At 53.7% G+C, this 15251-nt stretch overlaps 1 protein-coding gene across 2 annotated transcripts in view; it reads right to left on the bottom strand.

Moving 5' to 3' along the window:
• ITGA11 (integrin subunit alpha 11) overlaps positions 1 to 15251 on the bottom strand; it is a 114746-nt gene that overhangs the window by 73889 nt on the left and 25606 nt on the right. For both annotated transcript variants that reach the window (XM_034660769.1, XM_034660770.1), the window contains exon 2: positions 7368 to 7479. In XM_034660769.1, coding sequence (XP_034516660.1) covers positions 7368 to 7479 — 112 coding nt within the window. The remainder of the gene's footprint in view (positions 1 to 7367; positions 7480 to 15251) is intronic.

The following is a 15251-nucleotide window of genomic DNA, read 5'->3' as shown; positions in this document are numbered from 1 at the left end:
AAGAAGATGCTGAGTTGGCAAATCCCTCAGGCTTCCTTGAACTGCCCAAATTAAATTTATTTTTTTTTCATGGGGGTTAGTAACCAGGAGACTTTCCTTTCAATGTTTCCACTTACACTCAAAGCATGCAATGGTTGGCTCCCTGCCTCTCCGAGCTCAGCACTAAGGTTGTTCTGGGACCCTGAGGACCGGCCTCAGTGCCTGTCTCAGGTTGACCAGCTCTGTGTGTGTGTGTGTGTGCGTGTGTGTCTGAGCCCTCGCTGACATGCTCTTCAAGTCCTGGGACTTCCCTGTGTGGTTCTGGCATTACAAAAAAAGAAGGAGAAGGAGAAGAAAGAAAGGAGAGAGGAAGAGAGAACAAGGTAAGAAGAGAAATGGTATCTGGAGCTGCGAGGAGCCGGGTAAACGTTTGCATGCAGGGCCCCAGAATCCTGCTGCGGGCTCTCCCTGGCGGCTCCGAGCGCTGCTCTGGGTCTCCGAGGGCCTGAAGGTGCCCCCGGCCTCAAGGACAACGGCCTGGATTTCCGCGGCTCCAGCCCTCTGAGCTCACACACTTCTGGTGCACGCGCTGCCTGCCAGGGTCTGCTAGGTGCCTGGGCCCAGGCCCCGGAGCCAACGTTTCCCGTGAGCACAGTTTTTCTCTCTTTCTTCCTCTCTCTGGTGCATTGGGTGGTTTCCTCCTACCCTTCTGCAGTGATTTATCCTTTAACCAGAATGAGTCATGGTACCGGATTTGATTTGTTCCAAGAGAAAATGGCAGAGCGCATTTCTGCACGGCGGTGTCGGGAGCCTGCTCTGGGGGCCTGAGCCAGGAGAAGAGCTTAGGCCGCTCGAAACCTCTCCCCGGACAACATATCCTTTTGTGGACGATAGGCCAGTGCGGGGAACTAACTTCAGCAAAATTTGCCCGCAGTTGACACTTCACCACCATCTCCTATTTCTCCCTTAGGAAAACCCCTTGGGCTTGCATCACCGTGCCCGTTTCACAGATGAAGAAACTGTGGTCCAGGAAGTGGCTGTAAGGTGCTCCATTTCCCTGGCTTGGAAAGTGGCTGAGCAGGGAAGGGAGCCCAGGTCTGCGTGGCTCTGCAGCTTAGATGTCTCCTTAGTAAAAAGCCACCTCACTGTGCCTTAATTTACGTGTCCAGGCAGGACACCTGTGCCAGCCATGAGGCCTGCTATAACCCCAAGGGAAGGGGCCATCGATGAGTGGCTGGAAACCAACTGCCACGGCTGGGAGAGGAGAGAATGGCAGGGCCAGAGGGCACCCCGGCCTTAGGCTTGACACCCAGTTCTTGTGGATATATTCCAGTCCACCCCTGACTCTATCATGAGTCGGCCTCTTGTTATCTGAGACGGTCCATACAGCAAGTCCATGCTGTAAAACCATCGACACCTTACCCCAATTAGAACTTAGTTCGGATAGATATTGCCTAATAAGGAGCAGGGTGGGGAATCCAGAAACTAGGAAGAGGAAAGGGGCAAAGAGAAGGAAAAAAACCGGAAAGGTAAGAGAAGGCAGAGGGAGGGCTAAGAGAGACAGGAGGATGCCCGGGGATGACAGTGAGGTGTGAACAGGTCTTCTCAAGTCCCATTGCCAGCTGACTCGGGGCTCCCCATTTGCTACACATGGGGGCACCTTACAAAGTTCAGGTCATTTTGTGTCTGCCTGTTGTCATCAGCTTAAGATACCGGGAACAGAGGTCTCTAGGTCTGTGGTTCTCAGAGTGTGGTCCCCAGGCCGACAGCACCAGCCGCCCCTGGGAACTTGCTGGAGAAGTGCATTCTCAGGTCCCACCCCAGACCTACTGACTCCAAGGCTCTGGACCTGGGGCCCAGCGATCCCATGTAACGAGCCTTCCAGGGGACTCTGGTGCCCACTGAGGTTTCTGGAGCCCACTTGCTCTAGAGTAGCAACGCAGACATTTCGCGGACGTTGCAGCGAGTCCTTGGGAGAGCTCTGGACTTATTCTGTGTACGCAAGCGCACATAATGTGCATTTCCGACCGTTGTGAGGGCTCCGGTGCTGTAGGGGTTTGCCCAGCGCTGCAAGCTCCCCAGCTGGGCCCCTGCTGCTTCTCGGAGGGGCACTCCAGAATAACCCCATCCCCCTGTCTCGCAATTCTCCCCTCCTCTGCCCTCTGGGATGCTGCACCCCTTCCTGCCCCCACCTCTGACGGTTCTCTCTCCCTCCTCCCCGCTCACACCCACAGGCGCCCTAGGGTTCTTTTCCCAGCCCCCTCCCTCTCTCTGAATGCTCCTCTGTGAATGTAGTTCACATCTGAGTCTTGGCCGTGATCTCCCCACCAAGCTGAAGGTCTCTAGCCCCTGCTGCTGGCTGGCTACATGCACCTGATGACCCTAGGACATTTTAAACCAATGGGACCAAAGCTTAACTCCTGTTCCCCCAAAGTCGGTCTCCTGTTGCCGGATTTTGCTTTTCTGCCTTTTCGTTGGCTTCCTGGTCAGCAAGATCTGCCCTCGGTCATCCTTCATCCTGTTGCATCTGCCTCCTTCTATTCTTGCCCTGGCCCACTCGACTCCAGACACACGCATTGTTCCTTGAACATTCCAAGCATCTTCCTACCTCAGGGCCTTTGCACTTGCCATTTCCTCCTCCTGGAATACTCTTTACTCAGGTATCCATGCCTGTCTCAGATTCTTCCCTTCTTTTGGGTCTCTGATGGTTGTTACCCTAGCATTGAGGCCTTTCTTGGAGTCCTGCATAAGGTGGCAGCACTCACCTTCCCCCCCCCGCCCCCCACTTGTAAGCCCCCTTACCCTGCCTAATGCTTCTCTGTTGCCCAGATCACCATTGGACAGATGACGGGCCAACTAACAACCTGTCTTGCCCCACTAGAGGAAGAGTTCTATCAGGGTTGGGACTTGGCAGTTTTGTTCACCACTGAATTCCCAGAACCTAACACCAGGTTCTCAAAGATGAATGAATGAACTAGGCTGTGACACTCACAAAGCAGGCCCCTTCCTCAAGCCCCAGGCCTTAGACCCTCCACTCACTTTAGATTTCCATAGCCTTCCCACCAGCCTTAGCTCCAGGCTCTGCTCCTTCAGGTCCCTCCTCCACATAGTAGCCAAATGGAGCACCGTAAAAATTACACCCCTGGTGACCCACTCTCCCTCTCTAAAACTCCTTTGCCTCCCAGACACAGTCCCCTTGCTCTGGTGTTCTCCTCGCCCCCCTCCCCCAGGCTTTGGCCTCACTGCTTGGCTTTCTGCACCTTCTCCTCCAGCCACATGGGACCATGCCCTTTCTCTAAATGCGACCTTTTCTTTTCCACCTCTGTACAACTACGCATGCTGTTCCCTCCAGTTCTATTCTTCTCACCCATGTGCATGCTGCCCGTGGAAATCCTACCCGTCTGGAAGCCCCCTCCTCCACAGCCTCTCCCGATTCCCTCCGCCTCCTGAATCAGAACTTTCTCCCTCACATGAATTCCCACCATCCTTTCTGTGTGCCCTCTCTTGGTATTTGCCATCGGGGAACGGGTTTCTAGGAGCATACACCCTCCCTTCCGGGCTGGGCTCAGCACGTTAATGTGAATCTGCTAGTGCTGGGTGCTGGGGACCCCACTGTCTGGGTTCTCGGTTCTCGTGCGGCCAGCAGTGGGACCAGTGGGGCACCACCGAGGAAGCCTGTAGTTTCCAGCTGACCTCCGGGCTGGGGCTACTTCTGTTCTGGGCCCCCTCGGGCCTAATGAGATCTCGGCTCCAGACCTGGCTCAGACCCTTACTAATGATGTCCTCTCTCTCGCGTCTCAGTTGCCCCTCCTATAAAATGGGGACAGCGGGCTTCTCTTACAAGTTGCTCATGTCCCTGAACCTGCACCCCAGGGAACTCGCCATGCCCTCTTGTTCTTAAAGCCCACTGAGTTCCAAAGGGGTCCCTTCGCGGAGCCCACTAGGGTTATCGGGCTCCCGCTCCCCAATGCCCTCAAGGGGAGAGAGCGAAATGCTCTCCCTTGTTGATAGCTGAGGCTTCTCTTTCCAGGGCTGAGAGCTTCAATGACAAACTGGGAGCCTGCGGGGCCCAGCTCTGTTTTCCCTCCACACCAGGAGGCTTCCTGCTCTAGGGGACCAAAGGCTCGGAGAGGCCCTCCACAAACCCTGCGCTGGAGCACGTGGGGCATCAAATGGTCTTAAAGACCAACTGATTTCATGATTTCCATGGACATGCATTAGAGTCATATGGATTAAATTTCTCTAAAAATACACAAGAGCTTTAGAAGCAGGGACAGAGAATGCTCAGTGCAAGAGGATTTTGTTTTCTCTTTTCCTTTTTGTGTGTCTCTGTGTTGTTATTTGTTATTGTTGCTAAAACCGAGGCCTGTGGGAAGCAGTTCAAGATGTGGGAAGCGCTGTGTCCACCAGCGTGGCCCAGTTTGAGTTTGGAGTTGGGGGCGCAATGGGCGGGAGGCAAAGGGTTAAGAAAATAAAGTGCCATCCCCACTGGCTCTGTCCCCTCATCCTCCAGCTGTTTCCATCAGGCTCTGGTGCCCCTGACGTTCGAGGAGGCACAGCCTCGGGAAATGGGGGCCAGGCCTCGTCGGCGCCTGTGGTGGAGGACAGCTGTGGGGCCTCCTCTGTGGCAGGGCTGGGACCTGGGTCTTTGGGCAGGGGCTGGGGAATGATGCTCCTGCTGGCACGTCCCTCCCCTCAGCGGAGATGGGGATCCCCAGGAGCCCCCCTGCCCCTGCTAGGGCCTCTTGGGGAGCTCTTGAAAACAAGCATCCCCCCAGCCTCATGGCACATTCACAGTTGGGGTGTTCTTTGATCTTGCCCAGCACCCTGAGATAGGTAAGTCCCTATTCATTTTATGCGCAAGCAAACAGAGGTGCTGGGAGGCAGAGAGAGCTTCTCCCAAGGTCTCCGTCCAAGCCGCAGTCTTTGGACAGCAAACCCTCGCTCGCACTCATCTTCCCTTTGAGGTGTCTCCTGGCACGGAGTTGCATCAACACGCACCACTGGGGCCGCTCTTGTGCATCATTTCCAGCCAGCGCCCCCCAAATGACACTGGCATTAACCTCTTCTCCTATGAGCCACAGCCACAGGGGCTTACGTCTGAATACAACTCTTGGGATGCTGCCTACAGGACAGGAAAAATGGTGGCCAGGGTCGGGGGAAGCGGAGAGGGAAGCAAGGAAGTAGGATGAGCAGGGGTGTCCCTGCAGTGAGGACAGGGATTCCTGAAGGGTCCCGTGTGCCTCTGATCGTTCTGCTGCATAAGCTGCGGCTCCCTGGGGCTCCGAGGCCTCTCTCTGGCTCTCCCAGCCCCGCAGTAGCAGAAAACAAGCCAAGGTCAAGTGGCTCCAGGGCAATACCACTCCCCTCCCATGATGCACCCGGGTCAGCAAATGTGACCAGGACTTGAATCTATCCTACCTTTCTGCTCATCTAGGCCCATCCTCTAAGACCCTACTGAAATGCCCCTCTTCTATGAAGCCCTCCTAGAGAGCCCAGGCAGAGGGATTTCTCCTTTCAAACTCTGGCTGAGTTTCTTCTATGAGCAAGACGTTGTTCTGGGAGATGAAGACGGTGTCCAGGAGGGGATATATGCCATGGGCCCAAGCGACTCCAACACAAGGTAGGAAGTGATATTGTCACCAGAAGAGAGGGCTTGGGAAGGGTCAGGTCATTTTAGGCTCGAGAAAGATCCAGAAAGCCTCATGGAGAAAGTGGCCTCACAAAGAGGAACGTAATGAACACCAGCTTGTATTTTGTCTTGTAGTACTTTTTCATTATTTCAAGGATATTGAAATGTGGCCTCCTCAAACGGTCTGTGAGTTATTTGAGAGTGAAACCATGTCTTACCCATACTAATACTTTGCAGAGTCTAGCAAAGCTTATTAACAGAGCTTAATAAACAAATATTAGTCAAAACAAATTCAATCTTGCCAAAGCCAGTTCCATTTCATCCTTAACCCTTCATACCATGTACAGAGTATGGACGCCGTGCCTCTTACATTTGGGCTGGTTGAGAGAGGCTTAAATCATTAATTTAGTCTTTCAAAGCACATTCTTTCGAGCATCTACTAATTGCCAGGGATCGTATCCCTTATTTTAGGAAAAAAGACAACGAAACAGGCAATCACTATCCAGTTTGATAAACGTTATAAAAAATGAAATATGGAACCCTATGGGGCATCTCATCCAGTGATGGGAAGGAATGGTCAGAGACGTGAAATCTCAGTTGGTAAAAGAGTATGAAAGAGGACTTTCAGTTGTAGCCATAAGCCAACTACCAAAGCTACAGAAAACACATGGAACAACTATTTTCAGGCACTGGAGAGCAATCAACACAGAGCTCAGTACTTGAGAAAATGGAAGCATAGCAGCCTAACCCATATTCAGTCTAGCTCTTTCCACGAAGCCATTTTCCTTATTTTGGCACAGGGGAACGGAATCCAGAGAGCAGTGGTCTTGCTGGGTGGACGAAACAGTGATTGGAGTTGGGGGCTAAAATTAAGATCTGGTGGGGGCAAGCAGGAGGAGCCACAGAGAAAGAGACCCCAAAACTCTGGTAAAATTTCCCCCCAGGATCCTTGGCTGACTCCTAAGTTGTGTATGCATAGTGGAAGACTCTAGAAAATCTATTAGAGAAGGGCTGCCGGGGGAAGAGATTTTAGAGGCTGTCCAGTGCTTGGGAGATGTTGGGGTACGTGCCCCATCTGAATGGAGAAACTTTAATAAATACTGTGGGCTTTTAGTTGAGATCCCAGGTGCCCTAGGAATAAAGACCACAGCCTAGGAGTAAGGACAAAAGAAGTTGATCTAAGCAAGCCCCAAGCCGAGCCACGGTAAGATCTAGGTGGTTTCCTCGGTATTTTAATTGCCTATCAGAGCAAAATGTACACTTCTTTGAAGGAAAGTAACATAACCTATAGCCTCTACTGTGTACCATTCATAATGTTCAACACAGAATAAAATTAAAAAATTACGGAACAGGGAAAGAATCAGGAAAAAGTGACTGATAATCATAAGACGAAAAAGTCACTAGAAGCAGATCCAGAAATGCTTCCAATATTGGAGTTAGCCAAGGACTTCAAAATAACCATAATTAATATATAAAATAAAATAAACAAATAAACAAATGGGAGAGACAGATAGTAACTATTGGTTCTGGGATGCCTGCTACCTGTGCTGTTTTCATCCCCATTTTTCAGATGAGAAGACTGCGGGCCTGCTGTGGAATGCCTGAGGTTTCACAGTCAGGCACGGACCCTATGCAGCCGGAACAGGAAGTCAAGTCACTGGAGGTGGGGGTGTCTATACGTGTGAGGGCCACGTTGGGCAGCTGCTAGAGGGGCCAGGTATGGGGAGGTCCAGGGCTGGTAGTAGCTCTCACTCACCACTTCTTGCCGCCGATTTCATGCTGCTGCACCGTGTAGCCGAAGAAGGCAGCCCTGGAACCAGCGATGATTCGAGGCTTCCTGGTGTCCATGTTGAAGGTGTCTGTGAAGCCTGGGGTGGGGAGAAGAGGGTAGTCAGGCAGGCGGAGGTGTGGGCCCCAATGGCTTGATGGGCCCCACTGGCAGGTCTTGGCTGTGGGAGGAGTGTGCTCCCCTGTCCTTGGGGGAGCCCCCATATGAAATGGTTAATGTAGTCCCTGCTTAGAGGAGCCCATGGTCTGATGGGAGAAGGCCCAGCCCCTGCCCTGTGAGAGCCCTAATCTGATAGGGGAGGCATAAAATCTACTCCTGGGTAGACCGGGTCCCTCCCTCCGAGGATTCCTGGTCTCATGGTAGGGGTGGGGACAAGACTACTCTGTTCCTCCTCCAGCACTCCTACCTCCAATTCTGCCGCTTCTAGCTTCTGCTCTCTTCTTCCATCGTGTTCTCTATTTTCCCTCCTTTCTCCTCCTCCTCTCCCTCCTGTTCTTTCCTCTCCCCCTTCCTCTCATCTCTGCCTGTTAAACAGTCAAGGAACTGACTTCCCACCTGCCCCCCCAGCCTGGGGTCCTAATGGCCACAGCTCAATGCTGCTGGTTCACCACCGCTTTCTGAACCCATCTGCAAAGCTCTGCCCGGCTTCGGTTGGGGTTCCTCCTTGGCTGGAGCAGCTGATATGAAGCAGAGATGCAGTCCCCTAACCCTTTCACCCTGGCCTTTAAAGTCTTCCCTGTTTGGTTAGGTCACATGTCAGTGAACCAATTCCACCTGCTGGAGAGCCTTTGGCATTCTTGTGCCAAATCGCAACCAACAACTCACAGCCGCATGGTTGCTTGGGTTTCTGGGTCTCTCACATCTGCCATTGTTTTCCCTCATGGAACCTTGCGAAAATAAACAGGCATCATCTGCATTTGGCAGGGGGGGGTTTCAGTCCCAGAGAGGTTAAGAGGCTTGCCCAGGGGTGCACAGTAAGTCAGCGGTAGCATCAAGAACCAGGACCTCAGATGCCTGCCCTTTGACTACTTCCCTCCACGAGGCATTTTCAGGGCACGTCTGGCCTCCTTACCCAACATCACTAACAGGAACACCAAACTCGGGACCCATGGGATTTCAGGGGTGGGATGCTATCAGCAGACCAAACTTTCAGATTAGTGAAACACAAACAGAAGAATAGAACAGACTAGACAGAATGTCATTGTCACCCTTTTCATGTGTCGGGCACTTTCGGCATTTCAAAGAACATCTAAATGTATGTTACCATTTGACCTCCATGACAACCTTGTGATGTGGGTAGCAAAGGGTAGCCTGCTGGACAGGGACTCTGAATGTGAGGCTTGTACCTTGAGTCTCCCATTGTGCTTTCCTGGGGACACAGAACCCCTGGGCTGAGTGTGGGAGGGTGATGCCCAGGGGCACCTCCTTGAACAGGACCTATTGTGCAGGAACAAGCGATTTCTTCTACACTTTCTTTTTTGCTCTGCAAATGGATACAGTTTCATCATTAGAGTCATTGAATTCGAGTCCCAGAAGGCCTTAGGGATATTAGATGTAGCTAATGTCAATTGATGATTCCTGCTGCCTAGAGCACTGAGTTAAGAAAGATTCTGAGGTCCGGTCTGTGTTCAGTGGGCAAGGCTACTGTGATTCATGAGCAGGGCCTGCTGTGGATGAGGACAGTGGCAGCAAGTTGCCACGTAGCCGCCGATCCAGTCTTTATGATTCCAAATCTGCCACATGAATTTAGTGCCATGGCCCAGAGTGGGGGCGGGGCAAGAGGAGAACTTGACTCTTTATAAGGCCCAGACCATGAACAGACTTCTCAGGCTGGTTAGCAGCAGGCAGCCTCAGGGAAGAGGACCCTGGTCTGGTGAGCACAGGGAATGAAGGAGCACAGGTCTTGGCCAGTAAGGGCACGTGATGGAGGAGAGAGGGACGCTAGTGTCCCCTGTGCAGAGCTGGGAGGTGGGTAAAGAGCGGGTGAAAAAGTGGAGTCGCAGATGAAGAACTCCAAGTCAGTCCCAGGAACGGACACACATACTCACACCCATGCACACACCCACGCACGCACATATGCCTGTGCACGTGCATGCACACGCTTGCGCACACAGATGCAACACACACACATTTATATACACAGGCCACACACATGCCCTGATTGTGCAGGGCACTTTATCTGGCTCCCTGGTGCCCCCTGGAGACACCCCATGGCTGTCCCCGGTCCTCCTCTTTCAGTATCTGACCTCAGCAGCAGGAGGTGGCCCGGAATAAGAGGAAGGCACATTCTGGCTCTCAGGACCCCCCTCCCCCCACCATTTCCAGGCCCCGAGGGCGAGGGCCAGGGAAAATAAGGCCAAAAATTGTGTCTTTGAGGTCTTCCCACTACCGGTGCTTCTTGTGTGAGCACGGCCAGAGGGATCCTTCTGAGACCTGTGAGGTCCTGTCACTCCTCAGCCCCATCCCCTCCACCAGGTTCCCACCCCACTCAGTCACAGCCAGGCTCCTTACCCGCAAGTCTCTGTGTGACCACCCCCGCCCCCACACCGTTCTCTCTGCCCCTCATTTCCTGTCTTCCCCCTCCATCCTTCTGCTCCAGCCATGCTTTCCCTTGTCCTTCCTGTATCAGACAGCCTCCGCTCAGCGTCTTTGCCCTGGCTGTTCCCTCTGCCAGGAAGGCTCCTCTCCCACTTATCCGCATGGCTCACCCCTTAAATCACTTGCATTCCTGTTTCAGTGCCGTTTTGTCCACCTCCAGGCCACCCTGTCACTCTCTATCCCCCTTCTTCATTTCTCCTGAGAGCACTGATCACAAACATATTATATATTTATCTGTTTCTTGTCACGTGGCTTATAGTTGATAATATTCTTATGTTCTCTTTAGTGGCATGAGACACTGCTGTCCCCTCACTGCTCGTACTTAGGGCCTGAGTAGAGACCTAGCCCTTGGTGCGTGGTCATAGAGATCGACTGATTGGGTGGCTGGGGACCAGGAGCCACGGGGCTGGGATGCCCTCTCCCCTCCACGAGGAAAAGGAGAAAGAAAAGTCTTTACTGAGCCTCAGGGGCCACGTGCTCGGCCTTTGGGGTCTGCTGGGAGAAGCACATGGAGAGAAGGCAGGCCTCCCTGTGCTCCTCCCCTCACTTGGGGGTCTGTCTAGGACCAGTCCAGTCTCCTCCCCACCCCCATCCTCAACCTTCTGAGGGAAGGATTAGTGAAACTGGCCTCAGGAAAGGGGACAAAACCTCTCAGGGCTGGGGCGTTAAGTTACAGAGTGCTGGCTTCTTCCCTGGCTCTGGCGTTTGCTTCCGACCAAACGGAGTCAGAGAATAGATTTCCTACATGGGATATCAAGTCAGATGCTCTGACCTTGGCTCCCAACAAAACCTCTGGCCCGCTCCTCTGATGGCAGACGGCTTTCATGCTTGGAGAACGTACTCTTCTCAGACATTTATGGACCCCGAGTACCAATAAAACAAAACAGAATTGTTTTTGACGGGAATCGACAGGCCGATTGCAGAGACACTGGGAGCCTGGCTGGGCAGTTCGCCACTTCTCTGCCCCGGATATCGATGACGGAGGGGGGAGATCCACAACGCTCGGGCTGCTCTCCTGTGGACTGTGGCCAAAGTTACATCAGCTGCTGCTCCTTTTTTCAGAAGCGCATCTGTCTTTTTAAAAAGCACCAGTCAGTCCCAAGAAGGGATGGAAGCCACGGCCCTGAACTTGAGCACCCCTCCAGGCTAAGGGGAAGGCCGCTGCCTGGCTACCAGGTGGGGCAGTCCCAGTCCTAAGTGTTGGCCAACAGCTCCCCAACAGCTCCACAGGGAATGCTCACTCGAGCCTAGGGGGCGGCTGCTGCGTGTCCACACTGTCAGTCCATTTTCACTGCTTGCCCCCTGCCCCGCCCCACCCCAGCCCTGTCCCAAATCCTCCATGCAGTCCCAGGACCTCAGCACACTCGTCTTGTGGTCCGTTTTCCTATGGCTCCCTGCAGAGCAGTCCCCAGGGGCCCCTTTCTGCACCCCAGATGCCCCTGGCTTCTTCCCACCCTGGGGCCTTTGCACCTGCTGCTTCCTGTGCCTGAGCCTCTCTGATGAACTTCTCATCCCCAGCAAATCTCAGTACAAATGTCACATCTCCCCACCCCCCCCCATGACACCAGGTCTTGCCTAAGGATCTTATCGCCTCTTGTACTTGCTAATAGGTGACTGGTGACTTCTTATCACAATTAGACACAGCAGGAGTGATCCTTTGATTGCTCCTGTCTTCCTCAGGATGGCCAGAAGCACCCTGCCTGGGGCTAGCCCCGAACACCACAGAGGGGTGAGCCAGATGAGAAGAGAGTAGGGAGAGGAGAGTGGAGAGTAAGTGCCCTGTGACCACAGGGCCATGGTTGTTAGGGAAGGCAGGGAACGCTGTGGGCTGGGGGGGGGGGTCAGGAAGCTTCTGGAGCTGAGATCTCAGCCTGGAAATGGGATGCATAAGCCTTGGTGAGGTTGTAAGCAGGAGTTCCTAGTGCGAAGGGAAGGAGAAGAGAAGAGCCTGCCTGCCTGATGGTGTCAGAATTGCCCGGTTCCAAAAAAAAAAAAAAAAGAATTCCCTGGTTCCTCCCTCCCTCCTCCCAGGCTCCCCGAGGGCGAGGCCAGGCAAGGAGGGAGCAGGGCTTCTAGTTCGGGGAGAGCTTGTTAGAAGCCTGGCTCCAGCTTTCATTCTCATGGGTGACCCGAGGTCAGTTACATCGTTCTGGTTCTCAGTTGACGCATCTATAAAATGGGAATGATAATCCCCACCTTGAAGGGCAGTTGACCAGACCGAAGGCAGTAACTCACCTGTGCCTACTGTGTGGAAAGCACTCAGTACATCTCGGTGGAAGTGAATTGAGTCAAGGTTCCCTGTTCTCTGAGCTGCCTCAGTGCCTTTGCCCATGCCGTTCATCTGCCCTAGAAGACCTTTCTTTCCTTCTCAGACGTCAAGGCCCAGGTCTGATGACACCTCGGCTACATCACGGTCCTTCCTCTGGGCTGCTCAGAGCGACTTTCACACTCTTCCTGGGATCAGAGTAGCTTCTCCCTCTGCCTTCCTCTCTTCCCTGTGTCTACGCTACTCAGGGCCACACCCAGGAGTGGCTTCTTATCTTTACTCCGTACCCGAGCAGGGACCCTTACCTGCTGGATTTCTAGCCTTCTGAGAATCTGTGCTCAGAACCAGAACCTGCTGGCTTCTTTCTGCCTTAGTTTACCTCCCAGCTCTGTGGCTCGGGTACTAACAGCCCCCTGCCGCTTAGATTATGATAATAACACGGATGGCACCCACTAGGTACCAAACACTGTTCTAAATTTAATTCATCCTCCCAATACCCTTTTGAAGTACATTATATTCTCATTTTACAGATGAAGAAACTGAGGCACAGGCTGGGAGCCAGCTGGGTCACATGGCTAGGAATGGCAGGGATTCACTCCTGCCCTGAGAGCCACCTGCCTCCATCGAACCTCCTCTCCTCCGTCAGCCCCACCCCTCCCCGCACTTGAACTCCTCACCCTTGTGCTCCCACCCAGGCTGGACCTCCTCCCACCCCCTGCTTCTTAAACACTCCCCTAAATCCCGCTCGCTAGAGAGCTGCTCGGTGAACCCCTGACCATAACAGATATGATACGAGGGACGGGCTGTGCCAGAAGGTTGCGGCCAGAGTCCCAAGGACCTTGAAAGCACCAGATTGGCAGTGACAGCAAGAAGCCACTTGGGAGAGCCTCAAGGTGCACACCTCGCAGCAGCCCCGTGTGTGCCCGGCCCCGGCCTCCGGCCTCCGCTCGCTCCCTGGGCCCTGCTTGGGGCCACGAATGCACCTGTGTAAGCAAACGCTTTCCTTTTCCTCGGACAATGTGAGCTGGGATGGGGGCGAGGGAGGCGGAAATGTGACTCAAACTCTTGGATTGTCTCCCTCTTCTCAGTTTTACTTGGGCCCCAAGAATCTTCACGTCTAAAAGCCAATCACACGGATGAGGGGGTGTGTGTGGGGGAACCCCGAAACTAGCTTAAGCAAAAAGAAACGGTAAAGTGGACACTTTACCGCTGGGGAAGACAAAATAACACATTTCCAAAGTGAGACGGAAATGAGATTTCAATGCCTGCCTGTTTTACACCATCGGCGTTGCTGTCCCTTCTGCCTGGCCTGGGCAAATCACAAAAGTATGATGATTCCTGCTCTGCCACCAGCCACCTTTCCCTTCCGCCCCAAGCCCGTTGTTCCAAAGACAGGCATCTAGGAAGGCGATGCCAGGTTTGGGGGCATGGCTGGCAAGGCCCCAGGGCCCTCCCTAGTCTAGGCCCCCCGTGATAGGTGCTAGTGAGATATAAGAGTAGGGATAGGAGGAGGGAGCACGTGGTCCCCTCATCAGAGAAGCTTCTAGCCCATGGAGGGAAGAAGGCCTGTCCTGGAGAGAAGGTGGTCCCAGCCCGGGGTGCCCTCCAGCTCTGGGGAAAAGCAGGGACCCTGCCCCTGGGGGTCCTGCTGTCCTCTAGGAAACCTAGTAACTACACGCTCCCTCAGGAAGCCCCAGGAGGGTGGGGATCTGGGCTCTGCCCTTGGGAGCCCCTGGCAGGTGGAAGAAGCGTGCAGTCCTTTCCCCGTGGGTAGCTGCTCGAACCACGGCGCGATCACACGGGCCCTCCAGCTTGTCTGGGGAAGCAGCTCTGCCCATAGCCCCACTCGTTAAGTGTGGGGTTAGACTCCTACACTGAGCAGAGTGGATTTCCTACATCGACTCCCAGTGCCAAGACTGAGCAATAGGAGGACAAGGGCTGGGTTCCATTTATCTCTTCCTTCCCAGCATAGGGTTTGGGACCCACTAGGTGCTCAGCAAAATGTGTTGAACTGAAGCAGAACGTTGAGCTCTGCCTAACAACGATCCACAGCAAACGCTGCTAAGCGTTCGCGCTTGACTTGGGGCTGGGCCATAGGAGGCAGAAAGAAAAGTGAGCCAGCTCCCAGCTGAGGTCTTACAACACTTTGTTTCTGTTTGTTCACTTGCACATCTGCCATCGTCATGAGAAGTATTTCACTCAGGCTCGCGCACTGATGCCGGGGAAAGGACGAAGGATATTTGGAGCTGAGATGTCCTAGCCAACCCCCGCTGAGATGGGCCATCCCCAGGACGCATGAGCAAGCCCGGGCAGACCAGGAGAGCTCAGTGTAGGTCGGCTGGTGCCAGGCATATGGACTGTATAATTGTTGGGTGTCGCTCAGATTTTGGGGGGTTATTTGTTATGCGGGGTTACGGTAGCGATTGGTAACTGATTTGGTCTAGCTCTTAAAGGATGGACAGTCAGGAAGGGGAAGGAACAGTTTCATAGAGTGATTGACAGAGACACAGGAGAGGGAGGCTGGGGATCTGTGGGGACTCATGGTTTTGTGGTAGCAATCCGATCATTCCCTTCGCAAGGGCTCACGGGGAAGGCCAGAGTGAGACGGGGCTAGACCGGGTCCTAGCTGGTCAGGGAGCAGTGTGGCCCAGCCATGGTCACGACCTGAGCCACGCACCCAGCCTTAGAGCTTCGCTGCCGTGCTTTGGCAGGACACAGAATGGCAGACACGGGGGCAGCAGACACACAGACAGACCCTGAGCATCGATTCTGGGCTCCAGGTAAGATCTGTGCAGCCACAAACCCTCCACAGCACAAGGGCCCTCCTGTACCTCGTTTTCTTTTCTCCCAATTGCCAGGGCTCATGAACCCCTCCCCCCACCCCCACCCCCACACAATTGGACACTGGGTCAGGAGTAGCAAATTTGTTATCAGGGAAGGGGAACGTATTCGGATGTTCTTTTTTTTTTTTTTTTTTTAAAGATTTT

Source organism: Ailuropoda melanoleuca, chromosome 5 (assembly GCF_002007445.2).
Source record: "Ailuropoda melanoleuca isolate Jingjing chromosome 5, ASM200744v2, whole genome shotgun sequence".
Lineage (NCBI taxonomy): Eukaryota > Metazoa > Chordata > Mammalia > Carnivora > Ursidae > Ailuropoda > Ailuropoda melanoleuca.
The sequence above is the reverse complement of the archived record's forward strand: the minus strand, read 5'-3'. Positions and strand labels throughout refer to the sequence as shown.